Raw genomic sequence first — 21,914 nt, 5'->3', positions numbered from 1 at the left:
AAATCGGTCGTGATTAGTGAACTTTAAATTGTTCTAATTTAACGAATTTATTAAAAACTTTCTTTTTGCAAACTAACATTTTTTGGGACACCTACATTTCGACCACTGAAAAAAACTTGATTATTCTGTGAAAACTGATTTATGGATTTATGGATCAGCTATGTTCAGTTTCGTGTACTAACTAATTTAAACAATTCAATAATTCTTTTTTAAATTAACAACAATATAGAGTGCTTGCATGTGAAGGTGTTAGAATGGTTAAACAGGTGAAGAAAGCAGATAAGACAAACTATTTTGTGTTAAGGAAATACTAAGCTGCTTATAAGTCGACTAATGAAATTTATAAATTATAAATTCATAAATCATGCAAAAAGTAATTGGAGTCCAATTAAAGCAGCGTGCCGATGTCTTGTTTTCTTGTCAAGTTTAATATTTCCAGTCATTGGCGTCAGAAATGGAAGAACTCAACTCTATAATAATCTGTCAGCCTAAGATCAGTAATAATAATCTAAATACATATAAATAAATATAAATAAGCATAATCTGCCTATGCCTATCCTTGATTTGTAAACAAAAAATTTATCGAATGAGATTTTTTTTGAAAAAAGAAAGACCCGAGAAAACCGATGGCGCAAACCGTTTCTTTTTATATGTCGTAAATTTTTAGATATCTAGCTTTAAAAATTAGGAAAAATGAAAATCAACTATCCGAAACTTTGATCGGCTATAACTCAGTTATTTGTTGTCGGATCTGAATTTAAATCTCAGATTTGGAATCTGCAGAAAATTCTGCGTACTATAACTCAAGTTTACTCCAAAAAATAAGCGGGATATCGTAGCAGAAGTTTGGCATAGTTTTAGTCATGAATCTAAGTATACTATTTTTTATGTAAAAAATGGCGAGAAAAACGATTCCGATATATTTAGCTTTAAAAATTTGGAAAAATGAAAATCAACTATCCAAAACTTTGATCATCTTATAACTCAGTTACTTGTCGTATATGGATTTTGATTTTCTCAGATTTGGAATCTACACAAAGTTTTGCGTAAAATGAACTACAAAAATGTAAGTTTGCTCTAAAAATAAGCGAAATATCGACCTTAGAACTTTGACATATTTTTAGTCATGAAGTTTTTTCCACAAAATCAAATTTTTGACTTTCGGAAAATCTAAGATCGAATTCTTACCTAAAAAATCGCGAGAAAAACTATGGCGAAAACCGTTTCTTTCGATCTGGCGTACTTTTCGAGATATTGAGTACAAACAGGTTTTTCAAACGTTCAAAAATTTAGCCTTCTAGCGACTACCCAAAAATTCAAACGGCCATAACTCTATTATTTGTTGACGTACGTTAAAAATTCGCCCGGTTTTGGATACAGCGTGAAGTTTCGCGTTAAACGAGCGCAAATAACTAGAGTTGCTTCACAAATAAACGAGACATTGACCAAAATCTATTTTCAAGGAGTCTTTTTAGGGTGTTTTTTAATATATTGTTTCGAGACGAAAAAAAATTGACCGATATCTGTTTTAAAGGTTTTTTTTTGGTTGATTTTAAATCAACATTTTCGGAACAAAACGACGTTTAATATTTTTGAGTTTTGCATCAATTGAAAGAGGAGCTAAAAATCTATCAACGGGCCAAATCTCAGATTGGTAGGTCAAATAGTTTACAAGTGGCAGCCAAAAGACAAAAAACTAAAAAATAACTTAGTTATAGGTATTATGTTACATTATTAGGTAAGTATGTTAAAAACTACAAAGTACCCATCTCCTCTACCTACCTAAGTAGAATAACATCAAAGTTTTTAAGGTAGATAAATACGTACGTATCTACCCAGCTCGAAATGAGACGGCTAAATATTTATGCACAAAACAACTAAATCATAGTAGGTACATATTTTTTAAGTGTACATAATAATAATACATAAACTAAAGTATCTAAAATAAGACATTTACAAAGATATTTTCTTGCTGACTCATTATGAAATCATTGCAGGACAATGGAAGTGTTTCATGCATAAAATTACAAGATTTCACGCGAACTTGAATTACTAATTTCACGTATTTCTAAAAGTCAGAAGACCTAGTTCTACCAACAAACGAAATTCACGTTACCCGCCTCTCCCCTAATCACCTTTACCTTTTGCTCGCCTACGGCACAACAAAACAAACTCACCTGTTCCAAAACCAAACTCACAACCCTCGACCTTTCGATAATTAAGATTTAATTACACCTTTATCTCGTTTTTATTGTTATCGAAATTTACGATCGTAGGAGCGGTCGAGTCTCGCCGCCATTTTCTAAAAACAGCAGAGAACGGTGTTCTCTTATTGGTTGATGAGACATTTCGGGCGTGCATGTTTGATGGAAATTTATGTGGTTTAAGAACAGTGCTAACAGCAAGTTTTAATCAGATTGGCTTCATTTCAAGTAATTTGCATCTGGCGAGGCTAATTAAGACGTTAAATGGTAAAGTTGGAAAATAACAGTTGGGAAAAAGTCGTTATTTACGAGACACTTTATTATGAATCGTTGACTTTTAGGAAATTTATTTGAGTATATTTAATTATGGGAATTAAATGCTAATGATGGAGTGTTATTGACTGTGTATGCTAATTGCAGACAGCCGGTCGGTTTAGCACAAATTTTCATTATGGTTTGAGAAACGTATGCTTGCGTCATCGAATTTGGGATTCGTTAATTGCGCTTCGGTTCAGGATGAGGCTTTCACGTGTTGCGGTATTTTATCCCACTTTCAACAACTTTAAATGAAGATAAATGGGAAGATAAGATAAATAAAATAAATCAAATGTAATTAACTAATTTCCATGTCTTGGTATAGGTAGATACCTAACTACGTTAAATTATTTGTGAAGAGGCTCACTGTAAGAAAAAAATAGTTTTAGTAGGTAGGTATATATAGGTACTTTGCACGTAATTTTCTGAACACTCTCTAGATGACTAATTATGGTCATTATTTAAGCAATTTCACAAGGTTACGTTTTATTATTTTTTGTGTGTATATTAAACATTTTTGGCATACCAGAGAAGTAAACAGTATTTTAGGCATTTCACAATTATGTCGTAAAAACTGTTTGTCATTTTTTCGAAATACCAAAATATTTTTCAGATTATTGTAATTAAAATGAAATGTACATTCTACATATTTAAAAAAAAAAATAAAAACAACTTGAGCATTCATTTTTTTAAAATTATACTTTTACGTTGAGAAGTATTGTTATTATCCTGTGTAGAAGCGAGAAATTATTTTTTCTACTTGAGAGATCTAAAAAGATGTTACTGTTAAGTTAGTTGATAATGAACTCAGCTAATTTGTCTCATCTAACAAACTTATTGTAGATTCACTTTGACACATAGACAGAAATGTCAAATTTTCAAAGTTACAATATTTGCTTTATTTTTGTACTCCCAGATAACTATAATATAAATAAACTCGATTCTCCACAAACATTTATCATTTCATTAATTAATTAAGTTAATTTTTTTTGTTAATAATCTCGAAATCTCATTAAGATCAGTTGATAAATTTGTAGAACTAAAATCAGTAAAGGTCCCTTTACATTGTTACAGATATTTTACACAGGCATGGCCTACCGAGATGTCAAACATTGTGAAATGGACTACTTAACATATGATTCATAAAATTTCAGATTTAGTTATCCTCGAAAAACAAAAGTAATGTAAACGTAAGGCTTGATTTGAATTAGACCGTCGAAACTCGTCAAACTTCGCCAAAGCTAATGTCCAAGTATGACCACTGTCATTGCGTATTTACGAATTATCCAAAATACGTGAAAGTCTCGTTGGCAGGAAACTTCATTTGCATACTTCTATAATCAAAAAAACATTTTTCAACGCAGTAAGTGACGTTACGTTTACTTCAACTGATTAGAACTGTCAAACGTCTAATTCAAACTAAGCTCTACGTTTTCACTGATTTTGTCTGAATTTTTTTGATTTAATTTTGTGAGCTAATTTTCCTTTTAAGACGGTGTCAAGACAAGAAACGAATTTTTCTGTAGGTGTCAACTAAACGTCAAAAATAATATTTTTCGTTCAAGTTCCATGTCTAAAATTTTGCATGGTACACTTTTGAACAAAATGTTTACGTTATGTCAAGGAAAATTTAATGTAAACCATACTTTAATGTCATTATGATTGATTGATGTTCCAAGACTTCAAAGTTATACAAGGTGTTTATAAATGTTTCTTGCATCAAGGGTGGCTATGAAACGTCAACGAATATTTGCCGCTCATTACAAATGTGGTTTTCGATTTTTCAATTGACATTTGCAGTTGACCTCAAACATGGAGCAAAGTAAGTTTTGAGAAATAAATTGTTCTAGTTGTGGTTTAAAACCTGAAAATCAAAAACTTGTACCCAAAATCAAAATTTTGCATAATATTCACTATGAAAACAAAGCGCCAAAATAATGCTTAATAGGACTTTCAGAGCCACCCTTGATGCTAGAAACATTTATAAACACCTTGTATTTTCGTGGCGAACATAAAGGTCATTTCACATTTGACGGTTGACAATATTGTTCAAATTTTTAAAATCACTAAATTTTACGACGCTTTCATCATAGTTTTGAGTTTTACACTGAGATGTTAAATATTCTGAAACGGACTATACTACTTTTTCTTATTATGCCTTTAGTTTTTCTTTAAATATTATGTTTTTATACGTTTTTATGCAGACTTTATTAATCATTTCCGCCTTCTTTAGATTACTTTATATTTTCTTCATCATTTTATGGGTTTATTGGTATCACACCTCATTTGATTAGCAAGATCTTGTTAAATTTATACTGCAGGTATACAGGATAATCTTCGCAGAAAAGGATTTTGTTATGATTCTTTAATAAATTTTAAAATAAAGCTGAACGGGTGTACATGTCGAAGTACTAAGTAGGTGGCTACTGGTAGATTTCAAAATAAATGGCAATTACCATCAAAGCACGATAAAATTGTTATAATTGTTGTGCAGTTATCTTGAAATCCACTCTACTATAAAAATAGGTACATAATAGGAACCTAAGCTAAATGTACTGTTTTATGTGCATTTAAGGCTTTTAAGTTACCTACCAAATGCATTATGGATCTATACCTACAAGTAGATAGGTACATACCTATAGTAAGTATAAGTGTGCAAAAAAATAATTAAGAGACCATTAGTTTAAAAGTTAGAAATTAAAATAATTGCTATATATTCGACATGTCACTTAGTTTTAAGTATCTACTGTTATACCTATATATCTAATGCAATTTTCCTTTCAATATCTATACCATTATGGAATACTTGGAGCCTATTTGAAGTAATTTAACGATAAAGTAATACTTAGTTTTATCGGCCTCAGTGTGCCTTGAATAAAAATTCTACTTTTTGTTATCTACCATGATAATGATGAGTTACTTCATTTTTTAAGGTAACTTTAATACTAATTTATATTATTTACTGGAGTGCTTAAGAACTAAAATACCGCAAAAATTATAGGATGTAATTAACTTACTTAGTTTTTTAATTCATCAATTCGTTTAACATTCGTTATAAATTAGGTACCTACCTAGACAATGACATTATGGTATCTATCATTTGATTATACATAGTTGTAATTTTTTTGTTTATAATGTAGGGAAAACAAACAATCTTGCGTGCATGACTAAAATGTTTTAGATATCATTACATTCGCACACTAATAGATAACAATTATTTTACTTTTGCACATTTGAGCTGAACCGATTTGTAGAAACTAAATAAGGCAAAATTAATGGAATATATCTAATAATCAAAATGTTAAAAATTTTATAGGTATCTATTTTACGCCAGCATGGTCGAGATGTCAAAGAACAAATGTTTTATTGGTTGAAGCTGCAATTTTTTAAATTAAGGATTGAATAACTTACTAATCACCAAAAAAATTCAAATTCTGACTCAATTTTAAATTACTTTACTATACCTACCATTAAATTTTCTGCATCTCATGGGGGTCATGAGATACTAAACCAACGCAATTTTGCTCTAGTAGGTAAAAGATTTTTTCTGCAGTTTGCTATACAGAGCTTTTCACAAATATAGATTGCAAATCGTGAACTATAGTATATCTAAGTCTTGGACTTTTTAAAATGATATTTTAATGTTTTTTTGTTCTAAATCATTTTGTTTAGAAATTAAAGCTTCCTTCAAATTGACGAGTTGCGTTTGAAGAAAACTAAAAAACACATGTAGGTATGTATCACATTATGTTGTAAAACAATTTGTGAAATTTGGAGTAAAAACGAGAATATAAATATTGTAACAAACCAAAAACTTTACAACATGTACATTAGAACAAGTACTAAACTGCTCTAAAATCTTGCAATATTTGGTAGAATTTTGTTAAATAATTTGCGATGCAGTATTTCCGTCACATGAGAAAATTTTCGTAATATTGTTGACACGCTTAGTGTTAAACAATTTTCGTTCACTTCACCATAAACTAGAACCATGCATGTCGGCAAATTTTTGAAATGTGTAATTTACCATTTTAATGATAAAGACATTGATTTTGCAGTTCACGGATTGTCGTCTATTTACAAAAACTGTTAAAAGTTGACATTTTGATTATAATTTTAATTTCGAAATGTCATTCTTTAAGTGCGTTAAAATATGTATGTCACTTTGACAGATCTTGAAATTATAAGTAGGTATATTTACCCACACAATCGTTTTAAACCCTCCTTTAGAATAGGTTATTTATCGACTTATTGAATTATTATTATTAAATTTCCCAAATTCCAACCGCTGAATCTACGTAAAACGGATTTTTGTGACTGCATCTGCACTCCAAAATAATGCTGAAATTTTATGAAGTGAAGTGTTAATTTTAAAATAATTGTCACTTGAGGTATTTTATCTTGTTCGTGCGAAATACGCATACGACGCTTTGTTCAAATTCGGACTGCAGCCTCGTTGGACAATCCAGGTATAATGGGTAAAATATTACCATTTTGCGACTTGTTGCAAAAATAGCTATTTTAACGTCCAAATTGTAGACTTTTAGGAAGTGGTAAGAATATACCAAAAATCTTCATGGTCTGCAACCATAAAAAGAGGCTGTTAATTAAAAACGATTAGAAGTTTACTTTCAAAGTTGGTATTTCGCTAGCTTTATGGCGAGAAGAATAAAACTACAAATTGGTAAAAAAGAAAAACTGCAAAACCACATAACATTAGTTCTGAAGACTTCTAGAGAATATATTATACATATTATTTTTCTGTAAACTTAACATTGAAACCCCACAAACGAAGATGGAACATACCAAATACATTTATAAACATCTTCCAAAAGAAATGACAACATATTGCAGCTCACCAGAATTGCTATGATACAAGAAATGGTACTATAACAGCATCTCAACATTAAACAGATGCTAACATACTCTTAGCAATATTATCAAATTATCTCACTTTTTTCGGTAGTATTTTAAAAAGTAGAAGTAAAAAAAAGACATCATAAAAATAAAGTTATACTTAACTAAGCCTCCCTAATATCGTTTTCAAGATAAAATTATTCTGTTATCCTGTTATTATTTTGTAAAATTGTAAAATGCATTCTTAATTAATTAAACAGTCTTGTTTTTCATCATCAATGTAACTTTGTACGAATGTATATTAAAAATCTGAATCCAATAACTCATCCTTTGGTGAATCCATCGGTCCACGCACGCATCCCAGTCGCATACCCTGCGGTCCCGACTCATATGTATCGTCGGCTCCATGCTCGTTAGCTCGAAATATTTACGACACGTTTAACATTCATGTGTATAGACAGTAACAAGAGCTATAATTAATGAACGTGCAGCCGTGCTCCGCCCATGGGTCGTCCCATATGGACGCCGTCCCATCGCGTACCTCGCCACCGTCAACAGTGACTGCCTGCCCCGCTTTATTGACTGACGCTGTTTTCTACCGCTGCTACACGTTTCGACACCTGCTACTCTAATGCCACTACTAAAGTGATAATTACATACGAGACGGACAAATTATACGGTGTGTTCCGAAAATCAACGACTCGCGTGTGCTGAGTGATAGTGAAAGTGAAGACGCGTTCATCCCTTAGATCATGGCAAGAGTGGATGGGCGCGACGGAAAACATTTGTAAGTGGAAAATGGGAAATTGGGAAACTAAAAAAAAGACAGATGAAGAAGAACTCAACCAATTGGACTCTACTAGTAGATAGATCTAGTTCACTGAACGTATGATAATCGATACATGACATTAATTACTGTCAAAATTAGATTGATTAGAATTAGGTAAACAAGATGAATCTGGGTACGGCTTAATTTAATTGAAATTAAGTTAATCTCTAATTGAATTTGACAATTGCTGTCACAAGTCACATGTCAATTTAACAAGATATTAAATATTTAATTTAAAATAAAGTTTTGTGTAATTTAGCTTGTGTCAAGCGGCCGGTAAATTCTTAATTTATGTAGAATAGAAATTTATATTAGAACTAATCACTCATTTCATGAATAATAATTATTTTTAACAATTTGAATTATTAATAATTATTATGAACTAATTATTTTTTTCTCATGTGTTTATTTTTTGCTGCATTTACATCTATTATTTCTATCGATCCGATAATGCAAGTTGGTTATTATGAGCCCAATTTTTCTAATTGAAAATAAAGAAAATACGACAACATATTTAGATATACTTATTGTAATTATAAAAAAGAAAGGTAAATAAAAATTGTGACCTGAGTTGGTCTATTTTTGGAACTAATAAATAAGTATAAAAAATTAGTAGTCGAATGTTATTTGTCTAATAATGACGGCATATTAAATTCTTAATTACTTTATAATTAAATGTTTAATTTGAAAAGCATGTAAAAAATACCAATAAATCTGGTTTGTTTACATACAGGGTGTAATTGAAATTTCGGATAAAAAATGGAGATTGTTTTGTGTTACTTCTAATGAGCAATTATAGCAACCCTAGTGAGTACAGTGGCGCACGACATTTTTTTAACTTAAATTTTATTTTTTTTTTGATTTGTCTTCGTACATCTAAAAAAATAAATTTTAATGAGCTGCTGCTTGAAGTAGATTTGCTAATTTATGGAGACAAAATTGTTGGAGTTAAGTTAGTTGCCTACGTTTGATCTCTCATATTAATTTTTGATGTGTAACCGCTAGACTGCCAGAGTTGGTAAAAAAAAATTATATTGCTAAAAACAAGGTTAGAAACATTAATAAAGATATTTTCTACTATTGACACTTTCGTAGTGTCCACTTCCTAGTGTAAATTTTCATAAATTGTTTCGGTGTAAATCTGGCTATATTTTTTTTTCTGAGAAATTTTAGTGAATAATGATTGAGGTTGGAGTGGCATCTGTCAGTAGTATGAGCAATTTGATACGATAAAAATATGAATTAAGAACGAAAAACGTCATAACGTCAAAATTATTTTAGCGGCAATTAAAATTTTATGAAAATCATTTACTCCAACCACAATGAAATAAATCACTAGATAGTTGTAGTACCAACTTAACTTTTGACAAGAGGACACTAAGCAAGTGTCTTTACTGTTCACTTTATAATAAATGTAAGAGCTTGATTTCAGAAATTATGTCGGCGTGACTTACTGAATTTAATCAGAACTCGGTAGATCGTTATGATGTGATAAATCCAGGTCAATCAGTTCGTTCAAACAACTGAAAAAAATGTGATTTATAATAAAATAAAAAAAACAGGAAGATTTCAAATGTTTAATCTTATTTGAATGAAGGTGTTAAACTTATTTGAATGAAGGCGCCAAATTTACCGTACCTGTGACGATTGAATTTTGTCTACCTAATTTTGTCAGATAAAACCTTTATAAACTAGCCTTTTGAAAATATTATTCTTTTGTTATTTTTAATGTAATTTTGATGCAAATACTTATCAGTGTGATAATAACTTGTCGACTAGAGTGAATTTTAACGACTACGGATTTCCTCCCCTTCCCCCGAGTGGACGAAATTCATTGTTCATAACTGTACAATGTTGAGCTAAAATAAAAAAAGTACCTAGGTGCAATTTAGGCATCACAAAAAATTGGCACTGCATGATTAACGATGTTAAATTAAAAATAAATTTATATTGATTAATATTAATATCACATATGCTACCTTTTTTTAAACAAATAAATGTTTACCTACTGGAAGAAGTTCTTGAATAATTTATAATTTTTTATGGAAAATACCGATATTTAGGTAAATATTTTTATTAAATCTCACTTCGCTTGTCAGATCACAAACTATCGATATTAATAAAAAAACTTTTTTTTTATTAAAAAACAGCGAAAAGAAATTCCTTATCAATAAGATAAATTTCACTTTAATTTAGTATTTTATATTCGGTTCTTATTGCCAATTAAATTAGTTTATGGAAATTTTGGAACCAAAGTCATCAGCTTAATTTACTATGTTCTGATACTTTCTTGCTTACAAATAAAAATATTTTGTCTTACTTCTACTTCTACAGGGTGATAAAAAAAAGCGCCCAAGAATGGAATTACCATGTTCTTTTCAATTAAACCACCCGAAATTAATTTAAACCCATTTCTTTTTACAATATGGATTTTTTTTTAAAGGAAAAACTTGGCACTGCTGCTCAACCCTTTCTAATAAAATTTTACATTCGGCAGTCTCCGTAACTAAGCAACAAATACTAAGAGCTTTACATTGTTGCAACATTGAAAAATTACCTACAAAGCCAAGAAATGGCACTTTTAAAAGTTTTAAAAAGAATTGTGAAGTTATTGTGGATATTGTGAATTTTTAGAACATTTTTAAATTGTAATTTTTTTGAAAAAATATTTTCCTTAATTTCACTGTTTGTCACAAGAATATTGTTTTGAAAATAAATAAAAAAAATGTGATCGTGTCATGCAAACCGCCCTTAGTTGAAAAAACACAAATTTCGTTTTGGTTTTCAATTTTGGGCTCAAGAAAGAATTAGTCGCAACCTGATATGTAACATGGGCGTCTTTTTTTTATCACCCTGTATATTCTATCGCAAGAAATGTGTTGTAAATCACGCATAAACTCAGTGAATCGTAAAATATTGCACTTAAGAACATAAACATTTTTCAGACTTTTAGATCTTGAGATATAGCTAGTTAAAGTGGCGAGAAATACTGTTTTTAAAGGGTAGACCAATGGAATAATAAGTTCTAAAAGTAAAAAATACATTTTGAACTCTTGATTTTAAGGAAGGACTTTTAATTATAGAATGTAGCAGCCAGGGTGTCAAGACACCAAGTAGCGTTGCTACAAACCTAATGACTAATAACACAACTTGGAAGTATGAAATAAAAATATTACAAAATATCGTGGTACGACTTATAAGAAACCTGGAAATTCGAGTATTTTTGAATTCGCAACCTTGTCCTTTTCTCGTCAGGCTTTTTTTCTAACATTTAAATACCAGGCATTCAAACAGCCTTAAGGTGTTTTGTGACCTTTTCTAAAAATACACGATGCCCAGTAACCTCCTCTAATTAAATTACACCTTCTTTTTTTTGCAAACATTAAGGAAGCCATTTATTATCCTCGGGCACTTAACGAGCACATTAGCATAGTACTAAAATGCATCCATTTTGAAACTTTTATTCCAGCTCATTAAATTTTACAGTTTTTTTTGTTGACTTTGTTGCCTCGATGCATAATGCATTACGACATCCATGTGCACCTATATCAATAAATAATAATTATTACCTTCCCGATGATAAAATTTGAATTGTGTGCCGTATATTCACATATATAAGGGTAACGCATGTTGGAAAAAATTATCAAAACAAACAGTGTAACAGCTCTAATTAAATATAATTATTGCGATAAGGTATAAGTAGTGCCCTTATCACGCTCGACGTTATTATAATATATAAGTTGGAAAATTTAAATAAACGTATACTTCATCATTATGTATTTATGCTAAACTGTACCAAGTGTAATAAATGTTAAACGTCCCAAGACTTTTTTGATTTATTTTACGAGCTTCCGATTGAGTCTTCAATAGAGATTTCTTCCGTGTCCGAACAAAAGCTATAACCGGATACATTTTTATCGGTCATTTGGATTTATAAATTTGCCGGATTACGTACAATTAAACGAGCTTTTATAGCTCGTTAAAAAGAAAATTTCTTCTTTCTTGATTGTCCCTATTAATTAAAAGTATTGTGCGTGTTTGTAATCAGCACGGCGTAAAACTGTCAGGGTCGATAATGTTCACTAAGCAATTTTATTATAGCTAATATGTAGACATTTAAAGAAAAGTTGAGGTCATTTCCGTAGACAATTGTAGACATTGCGTTTAAAAATAAGCAAACAATAAACCTGCTAAATCGCTCCTTTGATGTTCATTAGTACTTTAGTTTTGATATCAGAGGATTAATGGTTGCATTGAAATAAATTGCAGTATTACTGTTTCTATGTTGGCTTTACAAGGTCCGCGTGATAAAACTGTCAACCGGACATTTTAATTAAATATTATCCGTTAGTAGTATTAATTTGTGATACCTTAATGATTAAAACTGATTTAATTAAAGTATTAAATTTAAATAAATATCCTAACTTTGAAAAGTATTTCTATTTAGTTATACCTAGGTACATATTTTGCATTTATAGTACTATTTGCATAATTTTCCTATTTGTTTGCATGTAATGCTGGAAATTATGTAAGTTACGTGTAGCTGCTTGAAGAATCAACATTTTCACTGAAAACTGTCATAAAAGAACAAAAATGTGTGTAGAGTATGGCAGTAAAAAGTTTGTATAAGTCGTACCTAGTGAAAAAAACATTTTTTATAATGAGTACATTATGTTTACAAGCAGGTAACTAATCAAATATTACAGTTGTTGAAAAATTAATTTTTTTCAGTGTCTTATTTTTGATCAATTTCAAAGTCACGTAAAATGTCTAAATACATTTTTTTAGACCATTCAATTGGAAGTTTGTTCAGCTATATGGATAGATGACAATTTGCGAAAATCATAAAATTTCATTTCTGTGAAAGCAAACACTTCTTTGACATCCAGAGTCGGCTTATATATTTTTTTAATACCTGTTGAAAGAACGTCTATAAGTCTATAAAATCTAAAGCCAGTGAAAGATAAAACCCAGTGAATACTAATCTTTTAATCCTCTTTTACTTCTTCGAGGTAATTGAACACATAAACAACATAAAAAAGGAACAAATATCAAAGGATGAAAATGTTGGTAGACGTACCTACAGTCTTTTAGAAATAAGAGATGACAAGAAAAAAGAAATAAAAACTCAATTAAACTAACATTAATAAATAGTTAATTAACAAATTATAAGAAATACTTGTCTGGATAGCTTTATCTTTTTAACCGTTGTTTTATCTTTACCTTACTTTTATCTTTACTTTACTTTTTTATCTATTAACCTTTCTCTATACCTATTCATCGTAGGTACTTTTTTTCTAAAATCCAATTTTGTGTAAATGTTGGTCTTGAAGTTCTTATCTTGAGCTAAAAGGCTCATTTTACTCTGCCATAATTCAGTTATTTATTGTAGTTCTTATGTGGATTTTTAACCAGGATTTGGAATCTTCGTGAAGTTTTGCGTAAAATGAGTCTTAATAACGCAAGTTTGCTCTAAAAATTAGGACGATATCAACCAAAGAGGATTTACATAGATAGTTCATGCCATATTTTTTTTAATTAAATTTTTGATTTTCCAAAGATCTAAGAAAAAATTCTTAGCACAAAAATGCTAGAAAAGCGATGGCGAAAACCGTATTTTTTTATCTGTCCTAATTCCGGAGATATAGATGACCGATTTTTCCGAACCTTCAAAAATTTGGATCTGGCGACTACCTAAAAATTCAATCGAACATTACTCAGTTATTTGTTGAGGCGATTCTGCGTGAAGTTCTGCGTTAAATGAGCACAGATAACTTGAGTTTGCTTCACAAATAAACGAGATATTGAATCAACTTTTTTGGGACGAAACGACGTTTAATGTCTTTGAGTTTACATTTAATCGAAAGAGCAACTAGAGATCTATCAACTGGCCAAATATCAAATTGGTAAGTTAAATAGTTTACGAGTGGTGGTCAAAAAACAAAAAATAAATAAAAATTATCAATTGAGTCGTGAAAAAATTGATCATCAAATTTTAAAGTCGAATTCTTTCTAACATATTTGTCGTACTTATGGAAATATTTGGCATTTACTACACCTCATGACGAGCCATCCCACTCATGAGCTGATATCTATTGCTGCTGACTGTAAAAAATGAGACAGTTAATTTCACATCAAACCCTTCATACAAGCCTCTAATTAAGAAACTAATGATTATGCTACCTTTGCACAGTCAAAATCTGCGGCCATTTATACCTGTAAAAATGTGTTTTCATATTGTAAATTGTAACACTTCTTCTGTTTTTCTTCTTCTTACGTTGCGATCTTTTAGCTATTGGGCATTGGGCTTTGCAACTTTCTCTTTTTTTAGTACAAATTGTACTATTTTTTGTGACATATTTATGTTTTCCTACCCGAGATATTTAATTATGTCCGGTAATCTTAATTTGGTACTCCTTTTTTGTTATCTTCTTCTGAGAGTGACGTTCCAAAAGTTTCTATTTATTATTTTACTACTACATACATATTTTTTTCTTTACAATTGATATGTGGCTTTTCTTACTACATATAGCAATTTTTTGTATTAGGGACTTTTTTACAGTAGTAGAGAAAAATTTTAACAAAGACAAAGGGCTATAATTGAAGGGAATAGGAAAAAAATAAGTTTTATTCTGGTGCGTATAAAAACAACTTTTTTCTACTACTATTACAGAATATTTACATTCTGTGATGGTTTTGGGTTGCGAAACCACGGCATGGTGGTCTACCAAACTGTGATAGAATATAAAATCTTAGCATTAAAATAAATCTGCACTATTATCCTCTTGTACAAAGTATGGGCCATTCAAAACTTGTTACAGAATATACTATTAAGTACATTTAAAAATTTCTATTCTTCTATAGACACCAAGATGCAAAAAAATACCGTAAATGTTTAACAGCAAGTAATTTATCGTAGGCAGCTCATCATAATCATCCAACAATTTAGAAACACAACAACTGTAATACTGTAATTATGATAGTTAGGTACAGTACTTATGTCGTTGCTACTAAAGTATCATTAAATTTGGTAGGTAAAAATTCATTTTGATTAGCTTGTCATGTGGTGTTCACGTAGATTTTTCTGTCGTCACCTACCCGTATAATTATGAAAATAAAATGTCACAATAAATTTCTGTGAAGCATTTAATTCAAACCGTCATCAACCTTAATAATATCATTAATGACTTTTTCTCACCATCTACAGATCTCCATAGTCATAAAACGTACAAATATGGCACACGATGTGCAACCCACACTGACACAATTAATTAAAATTATCACAAAACAACAAAAATGGAAAAAGTTAAACTCGTATTCAAACAACAATTATAGATAACGCAAATTACCTCAAATTGCCTTAATTGCGTTAGAATCTGATCCGATAAACAAACAAACAAAAGAAATCACTTTTTCTCACTTTAGATATTTAAATAATGTATAATTACAGTATCACAAATATGCTAATGGCCTTTACCCAGTCGTATATTCATAGCATACTTCGTCCGTGTATTACACTTTTAAATTTTCTTTTAATTACGTTAATCTTATCGCAAATTGCGAAAATATTCGTCTGTCTGACTGGAAAATAGGTTTATGACATAACTTTATTTTTCAGGTAACGAATATATGCACCAGGACCTTATCAAAATAACTTTCCGGCTGCATTCGTATTTCGTATTTAGCGACTCATGGATAGTGAGTGTGTTGAAATGGATTTGAGCACTAGACAGAGGGACGCTGCCACTGCTCATCAAGACAATGGGTGCAAAATGAGAGTAGCAAAATCTGTCTTTTCGATACGAAGTCTCGTGGATCTGGGAGACGCAGGGGAGGCGGTGGCGGACGGCGACATGACCAAAGGTAAGTGAGGAAAATATCTTCATATAAAGGAAAAGTTAATTTCATCTTGAAAGTGTTGTCTTTTGCCAATAGGGGTCTTTAAAGTGTCCGATATCTGCGGCTTGGGTGGTTAAAGGCCGCATCCGGGTTCCGAATTCAGCGTTGTCCTCTTAGCTACCCAAGCAGAGCGCCATTAACGGTTTCTGTCTGAAAAAAACTCCATTCAAATGAAGAAAAATCCTAATTATTGACTTGTCTTTCAACCGGATGATTCGGTTTTTAATTCTGTTTGCTGGCATTCGGAATGCATGATGGTAAGATTTTTTTCAACTTCGACCATGACAACGCAGACAAAGCGATCGGTAGAGCGTACAACTTCCTGTCATCTTGATTGAAGATTTATCCGCTGTTTGATCTCGAAAACTGCGTTTCTTCCTCCATGCAAATCTAGTGCATCGATGAGAATTTTTTTAATCGGAATAACGCAATTACACGGCCGACAATGTTATGCTCGATTTTTTCCGAAATGGGGGTTAGAAGTGGGCTTCCGGTTTTTTCTCCTTCGATCCGAGTCCAGTAAAGCGTATAATTGCCCCGTTTACTACGTTAACGTAATTGAATCCGTTTAGTACTGATTGTAACAAGAGTTAGACCAAGTTTTGATGAAATTAATGCACACAATTAGAGCAGACACGCATTTCAGTCACGAGAAATAGCTATTCTCCTGTTATACTCACAATGTTCAGTAAACATAATAAACTTAACTAACTACCTCTGTTCCCATTAGATATGCATTTCAAACCCGAATAAAATGCTCCGTAAGTTGGATCGATTCACGTTTCAATCACGATTAACAAATTACCTAGTTCTGGGGTACTTTCATTTTCTTCTATTACTGAGATTGACACGAAAATTGAGCTTTGTTAATTGAAAAACCTTGAGGTACGTTCTACAGAAATTATACATTTTTATTGATGGCTCTTGAGCAATCAACAAAAGCAGTCATCCACTTTGCATAACTATTGCTAACTCTTCGATTTTGAATGTCAATACGAGCAATCACATCAACAGGTTCAATTGATACGTAGTTCTAAAGAAGTGGATTTTCTTCGTTCTTGTTGTTAGACGTTCTGTTGTATATACCTATTAACCACTTTCCTGTTGCACAGAATCATTACAGGATGATGAACGAACAAACGAACGAACGAACGAGCGAGTAAGCGAACTAGTTGTAGATGTAAGTGACCTAGCTTAACAACAGGCACTTAAATATAATCAGAAGGACACATTGTAACTTTAAATTTACACACTGACAAACAATAACTACCATTTTTTCTAATACATGTTAATAAATGTCAGTTTGTCCACGTTATCCTCAATATTCTATAATTAGGTATTTTTGACGACGTTAATAGTCTGAATTTTTCCTATCTTTTAAAATAATTTTTTAAAATTAACATAATTAGTAATGTTAATAATAATAATAATAATAGTCGTTGCTGCATATCTAAAGTGCGGTAGTATAAGCTGCATTGGTAATTTTCCAGCAAATGTAATTTTACAGTAAACATGATTGAATTGCTAACACACATTTGACGTAATTTTATGTCTGAATTTTACAATAAATTAGTTTACGACTCTAGCTCTTTATCACCATTGTCTTTACATAGTAATGCAGGTCGAAAGCAGAGTTTCATAATAACTACATACTAAAATTGCTTTTAATTACGACTCCATATAGTGGATCGTAAAATAATAGTCACCGTATTATAATTTTGTTAGACAATTTCACAACAAGTTTTAAATTAGATTAATTAATTGTGAGCTAATTATTTTAACATGCTTTGCTATTTGCATGAATTATTAATATCCCAAAATTAAATTAGTTTCAGTTAATTAACTAAAATTTAATGGAAGAATGTGTATAACAAGAACAAATTTGGATCATAAATTATAATTAGAGCCAACGAACCATACCAATTATGTACAAGAAAGTGGGTATTAAAAATCTAATCTATCGAAGACAGAAAAGAAACGGAGGCGGAGCTTTGGTTTAGAATAAATGAGATCATTTGGCAATTTTGATTGTTGCAAAGTTTAAATAGTACGTTCCTTTTCATTTCTATTTACTTTAAATTAACTGATAACAAACTTAAACTTGTGTAGCTACTTATTTTTCCAATTACAGTAATTATTGTCTATGACATTTATGTTTAACGTACAATAAAATTGGTTTTTAAGTGCACATTTATTACAGAATTGAAAGGTATATAATCATATAACGTCACTTATACAAAAGACAAATATATCGTGTCTTTCTAGTATTTTTAGCATTGTTAATGACACAAAAGTCGAATATAAATATTCCGCCTTGACAAGTGCTGTTGTTTCGCTTATTTATCGAGTCACATAAATTATGCTGCCGCCACAAATTAATAATCTTCGATACAATACTTTGATACTTTGTTATGGAAAAATAAAAATCCGAGCCCCAATTACCGTCAATCGGGAGGCCGCCGTGCCTCGGGCGCCTCGTCGTACCGTCAACTGGGGTATTTTCCAACCTGTCTCAACCTCTCAATTCCTAATTAACAAAATGCTCTTTGTTTTAGACCTCCTACGCTCTGCGTTGCAAGATGGCGTCTCTTTGTTGTACTTCGCCGCTTGCGATCGTAAACTAATTGACGTTCGGCCTGAGGCCACGTTGTTTCTTACTCTTGATTAGAATTTACGATCGGCGTTTAATGCGACGTATACTCCGAATTAACTTTATTATGATTTTAATATCGAGTGGACCACGCTAATTCCTTCTTCTAATTAGGTTTATGTTTGCGAGACTTAATTACGATTTATGTTTTCGGTTTCCGCGGGTTTTTCTCCAATGGTCAGGGGCGGCTCGGTCCCCGAATGAGAAGTTTAATTACGGTTTTATTGATCGCATTGGCTTTGGAACATCGTTGAAGGCGTGAGCCATACAAAGTACACAAAGCGCCAACTAACAAGCTGTTATATTGCTTTATTGTTGGATTCCTCATTTTATTTTACAAGTTGGTAACTTTAATTGGCCGTATAAAGTCATTATGGGATGATTAACATTGATTAGGCCTTTGTTAAAAATTATTTGATGATGAGCGCCAATATTTTATGGGTTGTTTGACGTTACTCGGATGTGTACAATCCGATAATTATTTTACGGACCTTTTGTTGGATTTAATTAAGTGCGGAGAGGCACAATGCGCAATAAAAGCCACGGCCGACTGAGGCAATTTAATATCGAGAAATGTTCAAAGTTTTTCTTTTGAATTTTAACTGTTATTTCCATTTGTATCACTAAATAAGAACTTTTAACGAGAGGTTACTTTTTCGTTAGATTCCTCTCCACTGTTTGTTTATTCTATTTTTCACACCGCTAAAAAATTAATTGAAGTATCGAAAAAGAAATTGTATTGCATTACCAATCTTTTCTTTCCATACTTAGCAAATTTATGGGAAATATTAAAAAGACATAATTCTAATGAAACACAAAGCTCGATTTTTATCAATTTTACCCATTTTATGGTTTGTGAACACTTCTTTTGTAACTTTGCCGCTCTCATTGTCTACATCCATCAACGTCTCCATTCCGCAGACATCACCTGTGTGTTTTCGCCTTTGTTCCTCTAATTCGCCTATTTTAGCGAATCGTTTCTATATTGCCGTTTATTTCTATTTTTATTTTGTTTTGAGACCTGACTCACCTCAGCCCTATTAGGACCATGAAATTACAAATAGAAAAAACGGCGGTTTTTCTATTACCAATACGAAATAATTAATTGGAAACGTTTACACCTGATGTAATAATTGGATCCATCCCGGATAGATTAATCAAACTTACAAACAGCGATACGTCTGCAAAAAATTGTTTGTTAGGACTGGTTCTTTATTGTAGCCAATTTGTATTGTTTCGGTTCGTTTTTCAATATTGTAGTTGTCTGACTTGTTATTCACACATTTTAGAAACGGCCGCAAGGTGCCATTTGGACCATAATTACTTGGCTGCAACATAAATGGGACTAAACGCATTTGGGCACATGATAAACGTTCAGTATATTAATTAGTTTAGGCATTATTATTATTGTACTCGGTATTGTGATTGATAGACACGTTTCATGGTCTAGTAGCCCTATATCTTACAATGGCATCCTTGCATGTCAATTAATCTCTAACCTAAAACTGTCAAAGAGACAGTCAGGGCTACTAACACTTTTCAAAATCTGTATTGTACAGTTAGAGGTCTGCAGTAGCAATAAAATTAACCTCAAAAAAACTTCATTAATCTTCCACTCTCTTCCTTGATTTCAGTTTCTTCACTTCCTCGTTGTAACTTCGAGAACTTCCCATCAGAGTCTGACATAACTTTCCGTAAAATCGCTCACGATTTCTTCTTTTCCTCTAACACCAAAACTATATCGCAAATCTTCACCGTTAAAAATTTTACAGCTCACCTTTGACCCTCACTTTACGATAAATCACCTTAAAGGTCACTTCACATTAAATTCTATTGCACGTAACATAAAATAATTTAATCACGCTGTGAATTGGTCCTTAGCGTCCGAAAACACGAATAAAATAACGTGGAAAAATCATTTTGTTGTTACGACAAGATGTACAAGGAATTAATTAACACGTTGAAGATTTTATTGTTTATTGTTTCCTGTTTATGGGTAACAATGGTGATGAGATTTTTTTTCTCTTTGATATTTCCCGATGGTTTATTACGTTTACGTGGAGCATAATTGTTTTATATTTATCGTAATTTATTGTTTCACAAATAGTATCATTTTACAGCTGTTTCGCGTGAGAGAGGGAAATCTACTCGGGTTTCCATGCAAATTTGACACGATTAAAAAATACGATTAAGATAGAAAGTGGAGAGAGGGAAATGTAAGGGAACAATCATAATTAAAATGAAAACGATTATGGGAATTAGTTGGGTGGATTCAAATTTAGATATTTTAGTCATCATGGAAAAAATGTTGTATTTCATTATCATAAATGTGATACGTGAATTAAACCAGTTAGCTGTAAATATGCACTTATGAGTTTGGTATTTTGAAGATAAATAAATTGGAGGACTTCATATAAAAACCTCTAATTGTGTTGGAATTTTTGATAGGTTCTAAAATAAAATTTTGTTTTTTGTTCAAATTTTTTGTAATTTGACACATTGCATAAGAGTGCTCGATGAAGTAACGTGCCCAAATTTTAATTTAGCGTCAAAATTGCGAAAGAAATAGAATTTAAAATGGATTGTTGCAAAATTTTAGTTCGCTCTAAATTCCAAAAATGAGAATGTAAATTATTTTTTTACAGTTCTAAATTTTTGTAATTTAACAAGTAAAATAATAGTATAGAATGCAGTAACGTCTCCAAATTTTATTGTTTTAGGGCTAAAAATCTCAAAGAAATATCATTCAAAAGAGAAAGTCGTAACTTTTTGGTCAGTTTTAAGATTAAAATTTATAAAAAAATTGTATTTTGTTCAAAATTTTTGTAATTGGACAGGTTAAATAAGGTTTTAGAGCGCAGAAGTGATGTCAAATTTTATTGTTGCTGCTCAAAAATGGCCTGAGAAAGAAAATTTGGAAGAGAAATGTTGAGAATTTTTCTTGTTCCTTCAAAATACAATTTATAAAAAATGTTTTTTGATTTGACAGGTTGAATAAGACTCCGGAGTGCAGTAATGCTTTGAAATTTAATTGTAGCTATAAAATTACCAGAAAAAAAAATAAAAGAAATGTTGGAATTTTTTTGTTGGCTCCAAAATAAAATTTATAAAAAAAACGTTTTTTTTATAATTTTTTATAATTTGGCACATTGAATAATTG

The 21,914-nt window shown here is 31.1% G+C and overlaps 1 protein-coding gene across 1 annotated transcript in view; it reads left to right on the top strand.

Moving 5' to 3' along the window:
* Window positions 1-7,935: 7,935 nt before the first annotated feature.
* The window catches only part of LOC148174110 (homeobox protein aristaless-like), a 54,763-nt gene continuing 40,784 nt past the window's right edge, over window positions 7,936-21,914 (top strand). The window contains exons 1-2 of the mRNA XM_088036254.1: window positions 7,936-8,163; window positions 15,824-16,068. Of these exons, the coding sequence (XP_087892380.1) occupies window positions 15,897-16,068 (172 nt within the window). The 5' untranslated portion in view covers window positions 7,936-8,163; window positions 15,824-15,896. The remainder of the gene's footprint in view (window positions 8,164-15,823; window positions 16,069-21,914) is intronic.

This window comes from Gnatocerus cornutus, chromosome 5 (genome assembly GCF_029298725.1).
Source record: "Gnatocerus cornutus isolate USDA-ARS CGAHR chromosome 5, icGnaCorn1.1, whole genome shotgun sequence".
Lineage (NCBI taxonomy): Eukaryota > Metazoa > Arthropoda > Insecta > Coleoptera > Tenebrionidae > Gnatocerus > Gnatocerus cornutus.
This window is presented reverse-complemented; position numbering and strand designations above follow the sequence as displayed.